General features: G+C 34.3%; 3 protein-coding genes across 3 annotated transcripts; 2 read left to right on the top strand and 1 right to left on the bottom strand.

The window, feature by feature from the left end:
• Window positions 1-1,187: 1,187 nt before the first annotated feature.
• On the top strand, window positions 1,188-2,356 carry LOC110688381. The gene is made up of 2 exons (XM_021865121.1): window positions 1,188-1,824; window positions 1,931-2,356. The coding sequence occupies exons 1-2, from the start codon at window positions 1,471-1,473 to the stop codon at window positions 2,102-2,104; spliced, it is 528 nt and encodes a 175-aa protein (XP_021720813.1). The 5' UTR covers window positions 1,188-1,470; the 3' UTR covers window positions 2,105-2,356.
• Window positions 2,357-2,576: 220 nt separating this feature from the next.
• Window positions 2,577-9,320, bottom strand: LOC110688380 (pumilio homolog 1-like). The gene is made up of 9 exons (XM_021865120.1): window positions 7,957-9,320; window positions 5,899-7,349; window positions 5,676-5,817; window positions 5,367-5,474; window positions 4,414-4,626; window positions 4,207-4,317; window positions 3,778-3,972; window positions 3,383-3,557; window positions 2,577-3,069 (listed from the first exon to the last, which is right to left on the bottom strand). Exons 1-9 carry the CDS (start codon window positions 8,584-8,586, stop codon window positions 3,032-3,034), a joined length of 3,063 nt encoding a protein of 1,020 aa, XP_021720812.1. The 5' UTR covers window positions 8,587-9,320; the 3' UTR covers window positions 2,577-3,031.
• Window positions 9,321-16,668: 7,348 nt separating this feature from the next.
• On the top strand, window positions 16,669-21,208 carry LOC110688383 (E3 ubiquitin-protein ligase SDIR1-like). Its single transcript, XM_021865123.1, has 9 exons — window positions 16,669-16,922; window positions 17,676-17,800; window positions 17,961-18,015; window positions 18,120-18,172; window positions 18,277-18,505; window positions 18,649-18,763; window positions 19,213-19,261; window positions 20,520-20,633; window positions 20,829-21,208. Exons 2-9 carry the CDS (start codon window positions 17,723-17,725, stop codon window positions 20,949-20,951), a joined length of 816 nt encoding a protein of 271 aa, XP_021720815.1. The 5' UTR covers window positions 16,669-16,922; window positions 17,676-17,722; the 3' UTR covers window positions 20,952-21,208.
• Window positions 21,209-21,331: the final 123 nt, after the last annotated feature.

Here is a 21,331-nt window from a genome sequence, read left to right on the forward strand (position 1 = left end):
CTCTAATTTTTGTTTATAATTGTACTTTTTACCTTTTTCCCCTTAAATTATGCACTTGCTTTATACTTTTGTCTAACTTTTATCTAGCTTTTTTCCACTTTTAATGTACCTTTTTCTTCTTCTCTTTTCATTTCTTAAATACTGTGAAAAATACAATAGTAACTACATTATGGGACATAGGGATTATTTTTAAGAAAAATTGGTTTTATTTTTGTTGGGAAAAAGTGCGAAGTAAATAACCCTGGGTTGAAGCTGACATGTGATTATCCGGAACGACAAAAAGTAAAAATCACTTACCGGCTAGCGAATCAGGCAGCGACAGCGTGGAAATATGGTGCACTTTTTAAGCTGTGTTGGATTTTAATTGAAAAGGGTATTTTAGGGAATTCATGTAAAGTGGAGCAACACACACCGGCCATAATAGCGTGACTTTTGCTAAAAGACAGACCAATGAGGAGAGAGTGCTTTTGTGTACAGCTGTCATTGTAGAGAGTGACATAATATTGACCGTTGGATAAGGAGAGAGAAAATTAAAGAATGAATCTAACCGTGATGGAGGGTGCTTCGTAAATATTCGTAATTGAGCAAAGGAAGGCCGCAATTTTGATCTTAAAGAGTGACGTTTTAATGACGTTAACTGTTAACAGCTGATTTTTCACGTGCAGTGTGAGGTTTCCGCACGTGTGAGTGGTTAAGATTTTTTTTTTTTTTTTTTTTTTTTTTTTTTTTTTGAAGTGTTAATGTTTGACCGACACATAATACCTCATACACATCTATAATATGAACTCGGGAGATATGACTAACATTCATTGTCTCACATTCATTTCAATTTTGAAAAAAAATTCCCGAAATTAAATCCAAATGCATAGATATAATCTTTAAATTTAGAAAAATTTCGATTTTTTTCCTTGGGAGGCCATTTGGATGGTCAGAACTTGGAATTATTCATTTTACCTCTTAACTATAAAACTTCGAGTCTTAATATATTTGCAAAAGGTAGGATTTTACGCGTAATTGCCTTCAAATTTAGCTTTTGAATAACATTTTCAAACTCGATAAGGTTAGATATCAAGATGCTTTCCAAATAAACTTAAGAGGTCCACTTATTTCACGGAAGTACGGAACCATCTACTGATTCATGTCTTGGTCCACCCCATAATCATATCTTAAAAATGGCCAGGAACACAGAGGGTACCCAGCCACTCAGATAGATATGGACCAGACTGTCAAAAACCTGAAGTTTTTGTCAAGTGTACAAACAGTCAAACAGAAGGAAAAATGTACATACACTCAAGGCCCAGCAATTTAAAGGATACTATATGGCTTTATTATTCCCAAAATGACACACTAATAAAATGTCTGTAAGCCCAAGCCTGTGTTCAAAAATCAATTTTTCAAAACTATTTAGTCAAAAAAAAAAAAAAAAAAAAAAAGCTTTAATTGATGAGCCAAAAAACTATCAAATGAATCATGGCAACATCTACAGCATCATCTCTCTTCCCTTTCTCAGCACCAATTCATCATCAACAGCATCAAATTAATCAGAAAAACAACATTGTTTCTACTTCCATCTTCAACAACAAATCTCAACCACTCATTTCATCTCTCACCTTATCCAAACATAAACACCTCCATTATTCCACTCAAAAACCCAGAAATTTAAGTGCATTATCTGCTGTTTCTTCTGAAGATGCTGCAGTAATTCCATCAGAAACAACCCAGGAAATAGTCTCTGCTACAACTTCTGGGGATGATGGTGTTTCCATTATTATTTCAATTCTTTTGTTCATTGCCTTTGTTGCCCTCTCAATCCTCACCATTGGAGTAAGTCACCTCTTCATTTCTTGTCTAATTTAGTGCTTTCTTCAATCCAAAACCAAATTTGATTTTAATTTTTTGTTGAATGAATGAATGAATGATTTGGGAGCAGGTTATATATATTGCAGTGACAGAATTTCTGACAAAAAGAGAGAGAGAGAAGTTTGAGAAAGAAGAGGAAGCTAAAAAGAGTAAGAAAGTTGGAAAGAAGGGTAAAGTGAAGGCTAGAGCTGGTCCTAGAGGTTTTGGTCAGAAGAAGATTGATGATGATTTTGAAGATGATTAGCTATAATATTTTGTTTCATTTTGGTTCATTTTTGCCTAATTGTATTGCATTAGTGGATGATTGAATCAATAGAAATTAATCTCATTCTCGAGTTCTTGCAAATTGATGGTTGGTAACTTGGTATGTTATGATTCTACTAGTCTACTAGACACACTAATTTTCCCAGAAGTTGTTTGTCACATACCTACTCAAGAAATGTTCAGTTTTATTTTAGGTTGCTTATGAACAAGAAACTGCTGAAATTGCTCATCATGGACTGTATGCCTTTTTATTTGGTAAAAAACTTGCTGTATTTCTTATATTACATCGTCTTAGTATATGAAGGGAAATTTCCCTAATATCCTCTCAAACAAATGAGTATCACACTTTGTAACACAGCAGATACTCTTCCAATCTCATAATATATGGCAAATGCTGATGTAAAAATGATTACTGAATGCGAAAAATCAGGGTTAGGGGAGTAAGCAAGCATTAGCTGAACAAGATTGTACTTTCTTCTTTTTTTCTTCTGGGAAATAGAAAGAACATCGATACCATACAAGGAAAATTTCTGAGCTTCCTAGAACATCAACAGCTCTCGACATGGCCACATTTGTACAGTCACGATCACTAGAAAAAAACCTACCCTTCACCATTCAATGATTTTTTTTACACCCCTGTATGCTCACTTTTATCTCTGCAGGAGCAAAAGCATATATCACATCTGCAGTGCAGCTTGCTCGATTCTATGTATAGCCTTAAAACTACAAAATGTACAATTTCCCAAGTACAAAAGCAACAACCTTTATTCCTGGGCTCCCTAACCAAGCCTTCGAAGGAGTGGCGGAGCAATGACTAAATCTTAAACGAAAGAAAAAAGAAAAGACTGAAAAAAGATGAAGCACAGTAGCTTCAGTCAGCTGTACAAACACTGGTTCACTATCCCACCTACACAGGCTGTGGAGACTGCCCGGCAATTCTCCTTTCTGCATAGGAAAGAAAAGCAATTTGCAACATTAGCACAGAAAATCAGATAAATAAAGTAAAAAAAAGACAAACATCAGCATGCGTAAATTTTGCTATCTAAACACAGGTATACTTGGTCAAAACACTTAACAAATCTAATCGATCACAACTCTAAAGAGTTAGACATATGACAGAAAATGAAATGAAAACATCAACGGACTAATTGCACTATCCAAAGTTGTCAACCCCATAAAAGTACAGCAAATTCAGCAGAATATGCAAAAAACTATAGGACTGAACAACGGACATGAGAAAGAAGATCATAGAGTGTACCTCCTGCAGCAACAAGTTTTTCTACACGTGCAACAATATGCTTCCCATATGTGTATTTCTTCAATGCATTCAAATGAACCTTAATTCGTGATAAGATATGCTCCCTCTTCTGATCACTGCAGGTTTCCAACACCTTCTGAACAACATAATTAGCGAATTGGTCTTTCATCATTGCCTGAACAAAATAAGAAAGAGAATGATCAATAAATTTTTAGGCATGATTGCAGTGGAAGTTATAAAGTTTCACTACAAATATTTTTTTTTTTCATTCATAAAAGAAAAAAAGATGAAGGAAAATCCTAGAAATCATGAAGTTAGTGCTCAAAGAATTTGAAAGAAGGCATTAAGAAAAACATGGATACGTGATTCAAGCCGATTTCAAGCATCTCATTTACCTGGAGAGGCTCATTTTCGTCAGTGGTTCCAAGCATCTCATTTACCAGAATCTCTCGTTCTTCAGCATTGCCAAAACTCAGACATTTTTCGACAACATTGGACGCAAACTTTTGCTGGCTCATCTGCACAATGTTACCAGCTAACTCCTTGATTATAGCTGTCCTTTCATGTGGCTTCCCATGCTCCAGCACATGCTGCTCAACAGAAGTGAAAAACATTCATAAAGGTGACTATACATCCAACAAGTCAACAGATATTAAAACCTTCTAGCATCAAAGTATGAAAAGCCGTGATGGTATTAATGTGATTCTAAGATTTTTCTTCTATTGTTAACTTGATTTATTAATTAAAGATCCAATAATAGCCGAACACTCAAATACAATGTAATTTCAAACCCATGTTCCAAATTCCAGATAAAGATAACACACCTGAACCACATAATTTCCATACTGATCTTGAGCCAACATGCTAACTGAACCCAGAATCTCATCCATAACTTTGCTCTGAGTGTGTGGGTCTTTGCAGTGCTCCAGAACTCTCTATAAGCACAAAGTACACCAATTAAATAAGCTGCTTCTTTTTACTAAATCACATAAGTGCGATAACTTTAGCAACTTGAGCATCGAGCTAGTAACCTGAATCACACGGCACCCATAAGGATGAGTTGAAAGAGTAACAACTTGATCAAAGAATGATTCAACTATAAACTGAATATGGTCTTCAGGGACACATTCAATGCATTTCTGGATTACATGGTTCCCATTTTGATCACGCACACATCGCATAATATGACCATCAAGTTCTTGAACCATTTTAATCTTCTGATCCAGATCAACTACTTCAATGGCCTGCCAACAAAAATAGGTAAAACACGTCTTAAGAAAACCACCGAATCTGATTTGTCTTCAATAGACTTTATGAAATTAAATAAATAGATCAAAGTAAAGCAACTGTCAATGCAATTTTACTTTTACAAGGGAATATATGAATGTTAAGTAAATAATAAGCTTCCAGATCAAAATGCAATAATTAACAAGAAAGCAAGCTATAAACAATGTTTCATATTCTTGGAAAACTAATATTGTTGTAAAATAAAACATCTCCATCCCATTTGTAAAGTCAGAGCCTTTCAGTTAGCCAGCTTGTTTGTAATCAAATATATAACACTTGATAAAGAGATTGATAACTGCATTGGTGGCTTAATTTAAAAAGCCAATTAACACCATAAACAAGGCAGCGGACACATATATTAAGAGCTAAACAATAACAATAGAAAAGTTACCATTAGCCAAGTAATACAAAACCAAAATGAAGAAACAAGAAGGAATGATTAAACAAATATGAATTCTTTATCATAACACTCATAACCAATTGTCGGGAAAGGAATATAACACAGCTTGGTAGCAGCACTTTAGGTTTTAAAACAATCATTGCAAATAGAATAACAAAAAGTATGTGTGAAATGATACTTTAGAACTTCAATATATCTCCAAAACAGTAAGCCTGCAGAAAATATACTCCCAATCTGAAAAACAAAACACCTCAATACAAAACCAAAGCAATTAAGATGACATGCGAATCACAATACCTTCTGGATTACACGGCAGCCATACATTTGCAAGCTAAGGTTCAACACATGACCATCAAGCTTGATGGCAAGTTCTCTTCTTTGAGTATCCATTCCATGCTCAAAGAACTGCAAAGAGCAACAGATGAAGTACAGTAAACATAGAGTAGAGTGGATAAAGATATTAGTAATAAATCAATTCCATCGTAGACAAATGCAGCTGTGCAAATCAGTACCTAACTGGGAAGAGTCCCTTTTGAGATACTACACAAGTGGGAAAAGGTAAAAAAAAAATTAAAAAAAAAAAAAAAAAAAAAAAAATGACATTACCTTCTGAATCACATAATTCCCAAACACATCAGTCATTAAAGAAAGGGCTTGAGGAATAATTTCTTCAAACACCATATTTTTCTCTTCCGTAGAAGCAGTTTCAAGTTTTTGCTGGATGAAACGACTTCCATACTGATCAGCACTGTTTGCGCAACACAATAATTAGAAATCTAACTGGCAAGTTGCACCCAAAGGTTAGCATAACATACACATACAGACATACCTGAATTCCACAACATGACCAGCAATTTCTGAAAGCTCAAAGCACTTTGTCTTATTGGTCTTAAACTCCTCCAACAGTGAGGATCCAAAGGCACCATCCACGTGCCAAGGTCCCATGGCACCACCCCCTATGTTTCTCATCGTAGAAGGATATCGCATGTTAAAATCATTGTGCCTGATAGGACTACCGGGACCAGCAGGCGAGTTCGGAATAACTGGACTTGTCAATGGACTTCCAGGGTAACCCATGCCAACCCCATATGCATGATTCCCATAATAACCATGATTAGAACCACCAGTTTTGTTTCCCAAAGGAGCCCCATATTGTGACTTCTGAGGCGACATCACAGAACCCATATATGCCTTTTGAAGTAACTCCATATAATACTTATCGGGAGACTGATCACTCAAAGCAGCAACATGTGCAGCATACTCAGCAGATCTTAGATACTGGAGATACATAGCATCTGCAAGAGAAGCCTGCAGAGCATTTCCTGACATTTGATTCCCTAAACGACCAGAATCTGGGGAAGCTGGCATATTCTGTCCAGGCAAACCACCAGCCATAACTCTTGAATCCATCCCATGAACACCCATTGCCGAAGCTGCAGCAACATTTTCCAGTAATGGAGGCAGATTGTAGTTCCCAATTTGGCCTCCCATTACAGGTGAATTCAAGGAAAACCCACCCAAGCCATAATTTGAAAATGATGACCCGGCGCCATCCATTTGAGTATAATGAGGGGATAAACCTCCTCCATTTAGAGAGGATGGAGATGATCCCTTGGAGTATGGAACACCAGTATTAAAACCAGGTTTTGGGCGCTCGACCTGGGGGCTCCTCAAATCAGAGCCACCCATATTACCTCTAGCAGCAGAGTGAGTAGCAGTAGGCATATGCAGATGGCCAGATTCAGACTTCTTCATATATGAATGTTGCTTAACATGCTCATGACCACTTGGCATGCTAAACATGTAGTTATGGTTATCGGAACTGTCTTGTTCAATCTGTGATGGCAAGTGATTTCCATTGTCAAGATTACCATTTGTCTTAAGATTCATGCCAGACAAAGCAGCTACCAGATCAGAAGAGTCGCTCATTCCTGATGACATGCCATTGAAAGCATTTGGACCAGCAGTACTCTTTTTCGATGCTCCTGCCCGGCCCTCGCCAATCGGGGTTGGGCAAGGACTTGGAGCCCGAGCTATATGATGAGGATCAGGTGTAGTGCTTCTAGACAAGGGTGTGCCCAATGCAGCAGCATAGGAATATGAAGCAGGTGAAGCAAGACTCTGGGAAACAGAAGATCCCTGAATATTCGAACCTTCACGACGCAAAAGAGCCAGCTCGGCTTCAGCTGACCCTAATGTATCAACATTTTCATCAAAAGCGTTGCGGCTGGCGGGGCGAGAGGGATGTCTTGATGGAGGATTAGAACGTCCCAAATCATTCTGTAGGAATTAAATAAGATAATAAACAGTATATGAGAAGGTGAACATAAAGAAAGAAAGATAGGAGAAAATTTACTAGCTAAGATTGATGGCTTAGTAAGTTCATGGGCATTGGATAATCATGGAGCATTGAGTTGGCTCCAAAAGCAGGCAGACAACTTAAACAATTATATGCCCAGCACTTTGAACAACTAACTCTTCCAACACAAATTAAAAGCTGTAAAGAACAGATATTCGACTCCCAATAATTGCAAGATTAAGCAAACATGGTCAAGTGCAGCACAATCTCCAGTACAACTTTGTCCATTTGCAAACAAGGTAAGAAATTACCAGCTTCCACTAAACACACCCTAAAAGTCTGGAATGGTTCACAAGAATTGCCAGTCACCGCAATAATCGATCAAAAAAGTTAAACAAGATCAAATCCTGGTGCTAAACAAATTAACATGCCTCAAAGTATACGTTATAATCACACAAACATGCCAAATATTATTCCAATAATGAAATACGAAAGGTCACCAACAAGCAATACCAATACTTGGAGAGAATCAACACAGGCCAAACAATAGGTTAGTGCCACAGAAGTATAACTGCACTAAACTATTACCTGAAATATTTCTGCCAGACTCTTCTGTTTAGCTCCAAGTCCAATACCTGGCAGCCCAGGGAGTCCATCCTTACCCCAATCAGCTGACCCCTGAACTTTCTCCAGCTCAGCCTCCCTTTCCTCTTTCTTTGAACCAAACCCAGGAGGCATCAGAAAGGGTGACCTACCAGGCCCATTCTCAGTCTTATTCACTTTCCTCTTATCCCCAATCCCGCCCAACACCGAGTTCCCGCCTTGCGCCCGTTGAGCATACCTCCAATCCTCCTTGGACAAAAGGGGCGGGGGCAGCCTAGGATTTAAGTTGACATTCGAATAATAATACGACAGATAAGCAGGATCAGACCTAAGCTCCTCCTCAGACATAACCCCATTGCCATTCTTACTTAGGGGTAATTCAGAAAAGGCATCAGTATTCCCAAATAACCCTCCTACCGCACTCAATGAGCCCTCCACAGTGGGAGGGGCTGAACCACTCCGGTAAATATTGAGCTCGCGCTCGCGATCATCGGCTGGGTCTTGCTGCCGCCTCTGTTCGCGGAGCAACATCCCTATCTCCTTCTCTAATTCATCCCCATATGATCCATCATTGTTCCCACCAATCATCGGTCTCCTTCCCAATTCAGATAACATTATCACACCCAAATTAAACAACACAATATCAAAAGTTGACAAATTACACCAAACCCACAAACCCTAGAAACCCTAATTGCATACAAAGCTGAAAACTTTCCAAAAACCCTAAACACCCTAATTTTATATAGAGTATTTACAACTACACCCAGTTTTCTATTCCAAAACCCTAATTCCCTAAAACCCCAAATTCATCAAAATCTAATTATTATTATGATTATTAATGATCAAGCATCAATCTTTTTCTTTACCCAATTAATAATTTCACAAAAACAAAATATGGGGGGGGGGAGAAAAAAAAAAACAGATTATCTGGGTCTGATTGATCGGACGATGATCAAGCAACAGCATACGCCATGTTTGAATACTTCAATCACACAGAATAAAACCCCTCCAGAAAAACTGCAAAATGAGTAAAAAAAAATTGAAGAGAGAGAAAATTTAGAGAGAGAAAATAATCGGAGAAGGAGTTATCCAACGACTGAGATCAATTCCGGCGGCTATTTAAGAAAAGGGTTTCCTTTGCTTGTTTTCCCCCCTCTTCTTCTTATTACAAGAACCCCTGTTTAGGGTTTTTGTATGATGAAAGAGGACTTTTTTTTTTTTTTTTTAATTTTGGGTGAGAGAAAATTAGAGGAGAGAGAAAATGTGTTTTTCATCAAAATACTGAATAAATACTGCTGCTCACCTGACCCTTTTTCTTTTGGTAAACCTTTTTAACAAACATTATTGTTGTTGTTTGCTAATTGCTGCTAATACCTATCACCTTACATAATTAATTGATCTCGAAAAGTACCTAATTCGAGGTTTCGCTTTGGTATGGCACTTTTTTGTATTTTTATTACTCCGTATCATATTAAGATATACGCTGAGAATATACAAAGTATGTTTGTAAATATCTTATTATTTGATTTATTGTATTTAATGATTTCAGACAAAATTACAAAAATTTAATATTTATTTTTTTTACTATAATTTATAATGAATTTATTAAATATAAATAAATTGTAAATATGATATTTTTTCCGTTATATAAAATTTTTAATGTGAAATGATAAATTTTTAATAATTTAAATCTTAAATCATTATTCATTGTTTTACCATATCTTTTATTTTGATAGAATCACCAACCTCATTAAAATTAGTATATTTCTTAATTTTTCCATTAAAATAATTTAATGGATTATAATCTACGTGGCATTAAAATTTTAGATATATCAAATCTAATTCGTTACTTTTATCTAGGTGGCGACATAATTTTTTAATTCAAAAATAAAATACAAATCTTTCTTCTTATAGGTCGAAATAAGTATAATTCTTACGTGGCGCTCCGCATGCTCTTAAAAAATACCTACTTTAAAAAAAAGAGTTGGAAATTGTTAAATAAGAGTAATAAATAAAGGGAATTTTTAAAATATTAAGTAAAGTAAGCACTTCATTTCCAAAAAATAAGGTAATTGACCAAGTGATAACGGACCGATGGAAGTGGCAAAATGCAGATAAGTGGGGTTTATTTATTTAATTGAATTTTTACTTTTTTATTTTATTTATTTTAATAATTTGGCCACCTCATACATCCAAAATTAAAAAGCTTTTTTGAGAAATGCCACGTCATCGCATTAGATTCGGTGGGTTTTCATTGAAGCATGAAAACTATTGAAAGCCCTTTATTTAGTTAGACAGGTAAAAAAAAAAAAAAAAAAAAAACACAAAAGTTAGGAAATGTGAAGTTTCAGATTTACCCTTGTTCCGTAATCAATGTTTTTATAAAACTTAAAAGTACTTAATTTGAGGGTTACCAAATATTTACTTAGGGCTTGGGCTTGTTAAGCATTGTGTTTTTAGTTTTCAGTTTTTTTATAAAACAAAAAATCAAAAACAGAAAACAAGAAAAAAGGTGTTTCCACTTTCTGTTGTCAGTTTTCAAAATTATAATGATTTTAATAAGTTTGACTAATTTTTTATTCATTATATACATACATCATATGATTTTAAAAAACAAAAAACCAAAAAACAGAAAACCACAGTAATGACAAATGAACCATTAGATTTTGGGTTTTTGACCATTTTGTATTTGTTGTTGAAAATCTCAACCTTTTTAGGAGTGTTTGGTAATTGTTGTTAACTAGTTTAGGTGATTTCCAGTAAGATAGTTATCCAATAGTTGCTATTTTTAGTCATTTTTGGTTAAATTTATAAGCTAGCTTATCAAATATGGTAGTGTACCTCTAATATACTTTTTTGAAATATAATTGGAGGAGTATATGCCAATAATATCAGCTTAGTCTAACCAATATCCGTTATCCCCGTAAAAAAGATGAACACTTTTTTACTTTTTTTTTATTATTATTTTATTATTATTATTATTATTTTATTTTTTAAGGAAAAGATAAAATATCATTAATTAAAAGCCATATGGCATCTATAATAAGCATTATAGAAATGTAAAATACAATCTAAATTAATCAAGTAAAAGTCCTCTTTAAAGAAACTATGATGATGAGAAACTAGATCTGACGATGAAGCACAGTCCCCGATTGTTCGCCGAATTATGCAGCCTTCTGTGAGGGAGTCCATCTTCTTGACATAGTTTTGGGAAGAAAATTCATTACTTGACCATGTCGATCGCATCCTCAATTCCAACGCCAATTGCAAAATAACAATCCATGATTTTAATCTTTCAGATAAAACCCTAAAAATAAATTTCAATCTTCCATAAGGGAAGAGAAGAAAAGCAAACACCAAACTCTCACAAAAGGAGAGAACAAACCCAAAAATTGGGAAGAAAACTCTCGTAAAGAGAGATTAAGGAGGATTATTAATGACTAAAAAACAAAAAACTAGAAATAAAGAAAGAAATGGGGCTTACCATCATCAAAGAGATGATGACGGTAGCCCCTTGCGGCTGCCAAAGATTTTACGGTTTTTTTTTAGAGAGGAAGAGGCGAGAGAAAGTTTTTAGGTAGGCTTTCTTTTAACTTATTTATTTATTTTTATTTTTTAATATTACATAACTAGCTTTTTACATTCGGAAATTGCACGGGTAAAAGATATCGATAAAATTACGTGTTCTATGATTTTTTTATTATTTATTACAGGTCTTTAATGTTGTGCTCTATTTGCATCTCATTGTTCACTAGAACTATGTTATACACTATGTATATTGTATAACAAGTAATAATCCTATCATTGGTAAAAAGTCATACTCTCGAAGTCTCGGTTTTTTAAATGTTATTTGTATTTTGCATAGTTTTTAATGTAATTAAAAAAAAGGAAAATAAATCTTAAGATACTCTTTCAAAAATATATACTTATCTTAAGATGCGTGTTACAAGAAATTATATAAATATAGAAAGTTAGTGAAACATGAATCGATCAAAAAATTATTAGATATCTCTTTCCTCTCGCCTCTCCTCTCCTCTTGCCTACTCCTCTCTTCTAGGGTTTCTCCAAATTCTTGGTCGTATAGGTAAAAAATAGTCTAATTTATTTGGAAATTAGACATTTGCGACCCTTTTCCCTTAATTTTCTTTAGTTTTGCAATTTAGGTTTTAATAAATCTACACGAGTAGTGTAGATATTCGTCCGTCTCTTTATGGTGGAGTCGTTAGTTTTTGTTAGTTTAGTTGTTTGTTTATGTTTAGGGTTTGTTTGTGTGTTAGGGTTTGTCAAAAAGGTAATCATCTTTTGCCTTATTATCAGTTCGTTGGTATAGATTTGTTCGGGATCGAAACGGTTATCAAGTTTTCAAATGCGTTCAAGTGAATTAGATGAAAATCATCCTTACGGCTACAACAAATCGTAGACCGTCTCTCCGAAAAGGTTGTGTATTCCTGCGGTGTGTGCGAGAGATGTACTACAGTGTAAGATCTATTCAACGACCGTAGCTTTGATAAAGGAAACCCTAATATGATTCAATTTTATGTATTTGTTAATTAAGATTTCATTTGTATATGTCGTATGGCTTTTTATTAATGAATTGTTTGTTTCAAAATATATATACATATAGAAACTAAAATTCTAGATATATGGTTGCGATCATAGTACTGCTGAGGCTAAGGCTCTTCTTTGGAGATTTAGAGTTGTTTGTCACGTGCTGACTTATTTGCCTAAGTCCCCTTGCACGCGGTCCACTAGTCGACAACACCCGTTAGTCTCCCAATCAGGACTCCCCTTGTTTTGGTAGGCTAAGTGTGCTACGAATTTGGCTAAGTAAGAGAAGAAAGATGCTCATAATAGATTTCAAAGGAAATCTTAATTGTTTACTTGAGAGAACTTTACGATTGAAAATGTTAGCTGAAATGTACAAATGAATGGGATGGCCTATTTATAGGCATCCAAGTTCCTACCTAAGTTTCTAGAGAATTCCTAACCTCCTCAAATGGAGGGTTCTAGACTACAAGTATCTAGAGAGTTTCCACCTCCAAAGGAACATACATACAAGGAGGTTTCTACATACTTCCATGCCTATAATGTTAAAGACTACCTTAGAACATTCTAGAATATTACACACTTATGTGTATATATAGAAGAACCTAAAAGACTTCTACTATGTACAAGATGACCCTTGAATAATCTAGAGACATCCTCTATAGAATACTCTCACAAAAGAACCTCTTAGATAGCTCCGGAACTTTCTAGAAGCATCTCACGTTTTTCGAACTACCTGCTGCAAAACTTGTACTTCGAGACCTCATCTCGGAAAACTGACACCTCCATGGTCTTCCTTGGCCCAAAATATGGTGAACACCCAAATTTGGGCCTATTTGGACTTTGTTTGGGCCTCCAAATGACCCATTATTGTGTTACTGTCAAGTGGGTGTTCACTAGTTTTAAGGTTACAACATTATAAAGCTTTTTAAGGGGAAGTGCTTAGCTGAGCACCAAGGCAAGCCCTCTAGCCTCGATTGTTGCCTTGCTGCCTAGTGACCCTCTTGACGCCCATCCTTGATAAGGGAGACGACCCGTGACATGATGTTGACTTCGGGTTTTGGAGATGGATCGTAAAACGTGATTGTGTTTGAGTTAGTGAACACACTCAAATCACATGAGACAAGAAGAATAGTCTCCATCTTATCTTGGATGATATTTATCATGTTTGCAATTTTTTAGAACGAATCAGTGTCTTAGAGCTTTGTTTGTAAGGAGGGAAATAAAGTTGTCCCTCAATTAGCTCATTGGTTGCCACGGGGAATGAGTAGTAGAATTTGGTTGTCGGATTTTACTAGTTGCATTGTGCCTAATTTGGAACATGATCTTCCTATGAATGAAAATTATGGGTGGTTGGGCTTCTCTTCAAAAAAAGGAACTAAAAATCGAGATGAGTCCAATAAAATTGCACATGACTATGCTTTGTTTAAAGTATTACTCCTTTTGTCCCTATTTTTTTATTTTTTTTTGCCACATTCCAAATAATTGGATCAAACTTTGAAATATTTGACCGTAAATTCTCATTAATTTGTAAGAGATAATATAGTGAAGTGGGGGTCTTGTTGGATTCATCTCATTGTATAGTTTGTTTATATCAAGGTTTTATATTTTTTACGCATATAGAAATGAAGTTATATGCGTTTTAGAGACTGTGAAAAAGTCAAATGGGGCAAAAAATTAAGTATAGAGGAGTAGATTCCATTTACATTAAAAAATTTCAAGATCCCAAATTGAACAAATAAAAAAATAGACAGTTTTGGATTGACATCAACTTTCAATAAGCTGAATTGTATATAATGCATAATATTGATTAATAAGCTGAAATGAAGTTATATGCGTTTTAGACATTTTTAGACTAAAAAAACAAAACCTAAAAGCTATAACTAATTCCATACTCATCAAAATCAAACACTGTAGTCAGTTTTTTTTTTATTTTTTTTTTTATTTATTTTTTATTTTTTATTATTATTATTTTAGTATAATATATGCAAATAATTTATTTATTTATTTATTTTTATAAGTAGCAGAAGACAGTATAATCTAATAATCTATCCATAACTAATATTAAAATAATTACCGCTGACATCAACACTTTCCATGTGGCAGTTTCTTATGATAAATTTTCCTTCCAAAACTATTATTGACATCATTTTAAAAAAAAAAAACTGTTTCAAGGTAAAGCTAATATTTGAAAATGATTAATTAATTATGTTCTTCATTTTAGCTCAATTAATCTAATTAGAGGGATCACGGTTAGTTATGTTTTGCTTAAAATATTTATATTACACACTTACAAGAATTTTTTTTATTATTAAAACTGTGTATCGCATGAAACTGACCTAGTTTTTAATATAGTACTCTTATGCCAGATACATTGATGATTATTTAAATGAACTGCTAAACAATGCTCCCATTTTACAAGACATCGCTCCTTTTTTGACATGGAAGGACGATATTGCCCTTTGTGTAAGTTGTAGTATATAATGGTATAATATTATTCCCGACCCCTCCACTTACTACCACGTGGTAAAAAAAATTCCCGACCCCACCACATTCGATCCAACACCAAAAATCTGAATATTATTTTAAAAAAATTTATTAAGCTTTAGCGATGGGTTTAAGACGATGGACGTCGACAACAATCGTACGCCGGAGGCATCGTCGGAGTATTCTGTAACTCCTTGTACTTTTTTTTTTTGAAATAAAAACATCCGTCTTAAATATTAGGTGGATCTGGAAATTCTGGGCGGATCTTTTTTTTTTTTTTTTTTGAAATGATTAATTAATCAAATTTATTAATGTAATCTTTGTATTATTATTATTATAATTTTTATTGTGATTATTATTAATTTTGTGATAAATTGAGTAATTAGTATTAGTATTATTATTGTTGTTGTGATCAATGTTGTAATTATTTGCTTATGTTGTTTTTATCTGTTGATATTATTTGCTCATTTAATCTCTCTAAAAAAAAAATCAAATTAAGTAAAATCTGAAAAAAAAAATTAAAAAAAAAGTAGAGTTCCGCCTGAAAATTCCGGATCCTCCTGGGTACTTCCGGAATTTTCAGGCGGAACTCCACTTTTTTTTTTTTTTTTAATAATTTTTTTAGAGAGATGAAATGAGAGTGAAGTGAGTTGTGATTTCAGAAATGAATGTTGTGAGTGTCATAAGTATTTATTTACGAGGGGTAAAATACGGAAGTTTATATAAAAAATGCGAGCGGTGCCTAGTAAAAATGGGAGCGACGTTTAACAACCCCCTTATTTAAAGGATAGACTTGGTTGGTCTTTCTTCATTGCTGGTGATTAATTTAGTCATCCCAATATACAAATATATATGTGCTCAAACACTATTTATCTAAGCCTCAAAAACTCTAGTAATGGATAATAAAATTGAATGTACATAAGATAACATATATATGAAAAAATCCACTAATAAAAGGGTTAAAGTCAAACACTTAATGACTTAACATAAAATATACCTAATGGAATACAAGTATAAGTAAAAATTTAAATTTCAAACATAACTTTCGAAACTAGTTAGACTGTAAATCACTATTTCAAAATGCAAAGCGGTTAAATTTTTCTCTTAACAGCCAAACTTAGTTTCCAATAATTATTTCCGAAATTTGAATACAACTGGAGTAATTTAATCTTTCATTCTATACTCCCTCCGTTTCGCATTAGTTGCAACAGTAGGCTTGACTCATAGTTTAAGAAAATTATAGACTAGGCTTAAAGACTTATAGTATAAAGTATTGTTAGTAAGAGATAAAAATAATTAGAAAAGTAGTGTGGGTGGGTTTGGTAGGAAAGAGAAATAATAAAATATTTGTGAAAGTAGGATTAGTGGGAGAGAGAATTTATAAAATAATGGTAAGTCCTTTTCAAATATAATAGTGTTGCAACTAATATAAAACGGCCGTAAATAAAAAGTATTACAACTAATGCGAAACGGAGAGAGTAAGTATTACGTTAAAACACTAACACGTGAGTTTGGTAGTCCTCACTCTTCATAGTAGGAAACCAACATCAAACTCATACCAAAAGCATCCATGTGAATTGTGAAAGCAGTATGAGGTATGACACCTTTGTACGAAATCTCACCTAAAATTGACAGAATTATTAGAGAGAAACCAGAACAATTAATGGCTTTAATCACACGATGTGTATTACAAGTAGAATCCAATCCAAGGGTCAAAATTATCACTACAAAATACCTGTAAGACTTCCAGATGTCAATTTCTGGAACTTTCTAACTAAAAATATGAATATACTGTTTTCTAAATAAAAATTACTCCAAAAATTGGGGGGTTGTTGGGATCTTGTACTTCATCACTCTCTTCATCTTGCTAGCTTCAATACACTTAAAAATTTGCAACTTTATCCTCCAATTTTACCACTGTAAGTAAATTTTCCAGTTTAATTATTCATGTTATTGTTCAAAGTTTGCAACTTTAATGGTGGGTTTTTGAATTACCAGCAAACTGTTTGAAATTTGGTATTTCTTCCTCTCTTTTTTTGCCCATCCTCAAATTTGTAAAATTGGGGCAATTATTAATTTTGGGTATTCCTCTGTTTATTAATATCTGCATTTGAAATTGTTCAATTAATGTTCAATTATATCTTGATGGGTTATAATGGTGCAATTATTTTGCATCATATGAGAAAAGTAGCTGATTAATGCTGCATTATCGATGATTACATTAAAGAATCAACATTACCAATATAATGAAATTGAAAGTATATTTGATTAGGTTAAGTTTGTCGCATGCTTAATTTGTATGTTTGGAGATGGTACTATTCTTCCCAATTATGAAAATTTAAGTTCTATATAAATTTATAGCAAAAGTTATGAGCTTTGTGGTTTGCAGTATAAGTATATTTTAAGTGCCTGAATGCCTAATTACAATTTTTTTTTTCTGTAATTGACCTTGATGTGATTCTAAATGGGAAGGGAAGTTTTTTGTGTGTTTTATAACAGATAAAAAGGCTATGAATTTGAGGACAATGAGGTTATATATCTGAACTTAATATGTGTGTGGTTTAGTAGTTGGCTCACATTGTTTCTCACTAATCTATGTGTTGCTGCTGGATGCTATTTCATATGCAAGTTCTGAACATGAAAACTTATTTGTCATTCTCGGCGCTTTGCAGGCATTGCTAAGTGCTAGGCGTATAGGCTGTTTGCTACTCTTGCAAACATGAGTTTTGTTTTCCGTGGTAGCCGAGGAGATATCGAAAATGGATTATCAGGATTAGTTTCGGAAAGGCGCTCAGTAGTATGTTTTCTTATCTGTTCATGATTGATGTTCTTTTTATTTTTTATTTTTTTAAATTTTTTTTTTTTTTTATGTGGTTGTCTTTACTTGTTGAGAATTACATTGGGTGTTATGTTGGATTAGTTTTTTTTAACCCTATTTGCATTTTCTCGTGCAACAGAGAATTCACCCAGTTCGGCCTGTAAATACAAATTCGTTGGCTTTTCTTGTCACTGGTAAGTGGTAAGGTTTATGCTATGTCATTAGACTGAATTGAGATTTCTTGTTTATAATTTAATATGACTAATACCTAACTTTCACTTTCTTTATTGTTTTGCAGTTCTTTTGTTGTTCACAATTCTAAATACCCATCAGATGTCACCTAATTTTCTGGTAATTTGTTCCAACTACGTCTTGTTGTCTATTACTGTAATATATGTGATCTGTACTTGTGTTTGCTGCCACTTACTTGAGCCGTGTAATCTGACTACATGCAGCTCTGGCTGGTTCTTGGTGTGTTTCTGATCGCAACAAGCTTAAGGATGTATGCAACTTGTCAACAATTGCAAGTTCAAGCTCAAGCTCATGCTGCAGCCGCTAGTGGCTTATTTGGACATACTGAGTTCCGTTTGCAGATGCCACCGTCCATAGCTTTAGCAAGCAGAGGGCGACTACAAGGACTGAGGCTTCAGCTTGCACTTCTGGATCGTGAATTTGATGACCTAGGTAATATTGGTATAATATACACTACAAATTCATGAATTACAAATTCCTATATCATTGTATCTTCCAAACAAACTTGTATTTTTTAGTTGGTTTGTCAATATGATGCATTATTAGGCATGAAGTTCTCCAAAATTATGTTGTAGATTATGAAGCATTAAGAGCACTGGATGCTGACAATGTCTCGAACATTCCTTCAATGAGTGAAGAAGAAATAAATGCCTTACCAGTCCACAAGTATAATGGCACAGGACCAGAGTGGTATGGTACACTTTATTATCAATGAGTGCTGGTAGTTTGGTTAAATTGTATTTAAATTACAGTGGCTTAGTTATGAAGTCGGCCTGCAGGTTTTTTTTTTGTTTTTTTCCCCCTAGTTGAATTAGTTTGATTCTGTTATACTGAATTACATATGTTAGTAGCTTCTACTTAAAAATCTTCAGTATGTTGCCAAATATCACTCTTGCCTACTCATAGTATGCAGTAGCTTGTACTTAGATTTTCAGTATTTATTCGGCAACTCAATATGCATATATTCAGTGATAATCTTGCAATTATCTTCTGCACCCGGAAGAGTTTAATGCTTCTTATAATATAAAATAAGTAATATTTTGGATGGTGTAATGATTGGAAATTAAATTGTACATTAGTAGCGTTGTATTTGGCTCATTGTATTTCCATCTCATATAATTTCTTGGCATTCTTATTAGCGAGGTTACACAATCACAAGAGGCTTCATCTTCATCAATGTCCCCTGAGGTATTTCATCCTTTACCTTGTTTGATGTACTACTATACTTGTGGGGAAATTGTTGCCTTCTGTTATATCATCTTTCTTGGTTCTTCTGTAGTGACGCTATGTTATCTTACATCTGTGGGCATTTTGATAAAACACTTTTGTTTTCCTCTTTCTGTGAGCATCTGTGCATTCCAACGTAATCATGCATGGGTTTATATAATTAATAAGTCCCCTGCTTCCAAACAAAAAATTGTAAATATACTGTGCTAGGATCTATTCAGTTAAACTATAGAGAAGTTAATCAGTTATCTATTAGCCTTTGTGTTATCAAGATTTCAAGTGGCTATGAGGGATTTTGTCACTCCTGTTTTGCATTCTTCCTTTCTTCTTTGTTTACAGTTATGGTTCATGCTAATGCTGAGTAAATATAAAGTAGTACCAATTTAATGCATTTAGTGGCTTTGAAATTCTTAACACTGGAACTATGCACAGTGTAAGTGTGTAACCTTAATTCTTTACATATTTACATGGACCTTCCCCTTCATTCGATTATGCACTTGACAGTTCCCCTGGCCTCAATTGAAAACCGTAGGAGGTGCTTGTCCTGTATTATTGTGGAATTTTTCATCATTTCCATTAGGTGCTTGTCTTAATGCACTTGCTGTCTCAAAAGATTCTCTTGACTATCTGTTCTCACAGCTTAATATTTCAGATTTGTAGTTAGGAAAGAATGAGAAATATGGGCAATTTAAAGCAGGATCCTAGATAAAACAAGATAAAATGACTGCACACTATTTGATGATTTATTAATGATCCACTGCAATATTTGTATGTGTAATGAAAGCTTGATTTCCAAATGAAAGGGAGATGGAAGAAAAAGTAGGGAGAAATGAGGATGTTGAAAAGATAAGGGGAAAAATAATCATAAATGGGCTATGTTCGCAAGGTAAGCTCCAAAATGAATACCTATGGAAACGAGTCATGTGGGCAACAGGGCTTTATAAAATACCGATCAGTTGCCGGTTTTTTTGGTGTTTGAAATAAACCCATTTGGCAAATAGGCCATTTCTTCCCTTTTTCTTTCCTGAGCCACATCCAATTAAAGGAAAATGGATCAATTGCTTTCTCTCTTCTTCCTTTCTCTTCAAATCCCCTCTTATTCAAACACATTTTTTTCTGAACTGTGAATTATTGCTGAGTAAAAATGCTTTGTTGTTTCTATATTAGTATAGTACTCCGTAATAATAAATGATATATCTTGTGTCTGTTTCTTGAACAGCTAAAGCAAGATGCTAGTAGCACAAAGGGTACAGAAGAAGATCTTACTTGTACTATATGCTTGGAGCAAGTGAAGAGAGGAGAACTCCTGCGCACCTTACCATGTTTACATCAGGTGTGTGATTCATCTCACTGATTTATGCACTACACCCTCAATTTAGAAACTTCTAAAAGCATATTTGACCAGAAATTATGCTCTACAGTCAACATTTTTTGATATATCATAGTTTAAACAATTTCTTCTTGTTGATGTTGCCGAATGCTGCTATATGAATAAGAATTGAATGCCTCCATGTTCCATTTTTTGCAGTTCCATTCCAATTGCATTGATCCATGGTTGAGGCAACAAGGCACATGCCCCGTATGCAAACTAAGAATAGGATCTGAAATGCAAGGTGTCTTGGAAAGTAATGATGTTTCTGATATGGTTTGAGTTTCTATATACTCCAGCATAATATAGTATTAGACATAGATTACCTGTACATGACTTACCTCAAGGGCTCTCTAGCCATGTCCTGTGTATAGCAACTGGTGTATTACATGGTAGAACTTGCAATTAGTGATCGACTTGTTTCAGTTCTTCATAATACCGAGTGAATTGTAATTCCTGCAAAGACATATAAGCATCTAGCTTGTTAGCATCATAATCTTTAATTTTTTGTATTGGAAACATGTCAATGTTGCTCTGCTGAAGATGATCTTGTCTGTCATCATATATTATATTTGGAAAGTGAAAGTCTCCCATATGACAATTGCGTTATATACTGTGATATTGAAAGATCTGCAGAACTAGATGAGATGAATGAAGGTGGA

Source organism: Chenopodium quinoa, unplaced genomic scaffold, assembly GCF_001683475.1.
Source record: "Chenopodium quinoa cultivar QQ74 unplaced genomic scaffold, ASM168347v1, whole genome shotgun sequence".
Taxonomy (NCBI): Eukaryota; Viridiplantae; Streptophyta; class Magnoliopsida; order Caryophyllales; family Amaranthaceae; genus Chenopodium; species Chenopodium quinoa.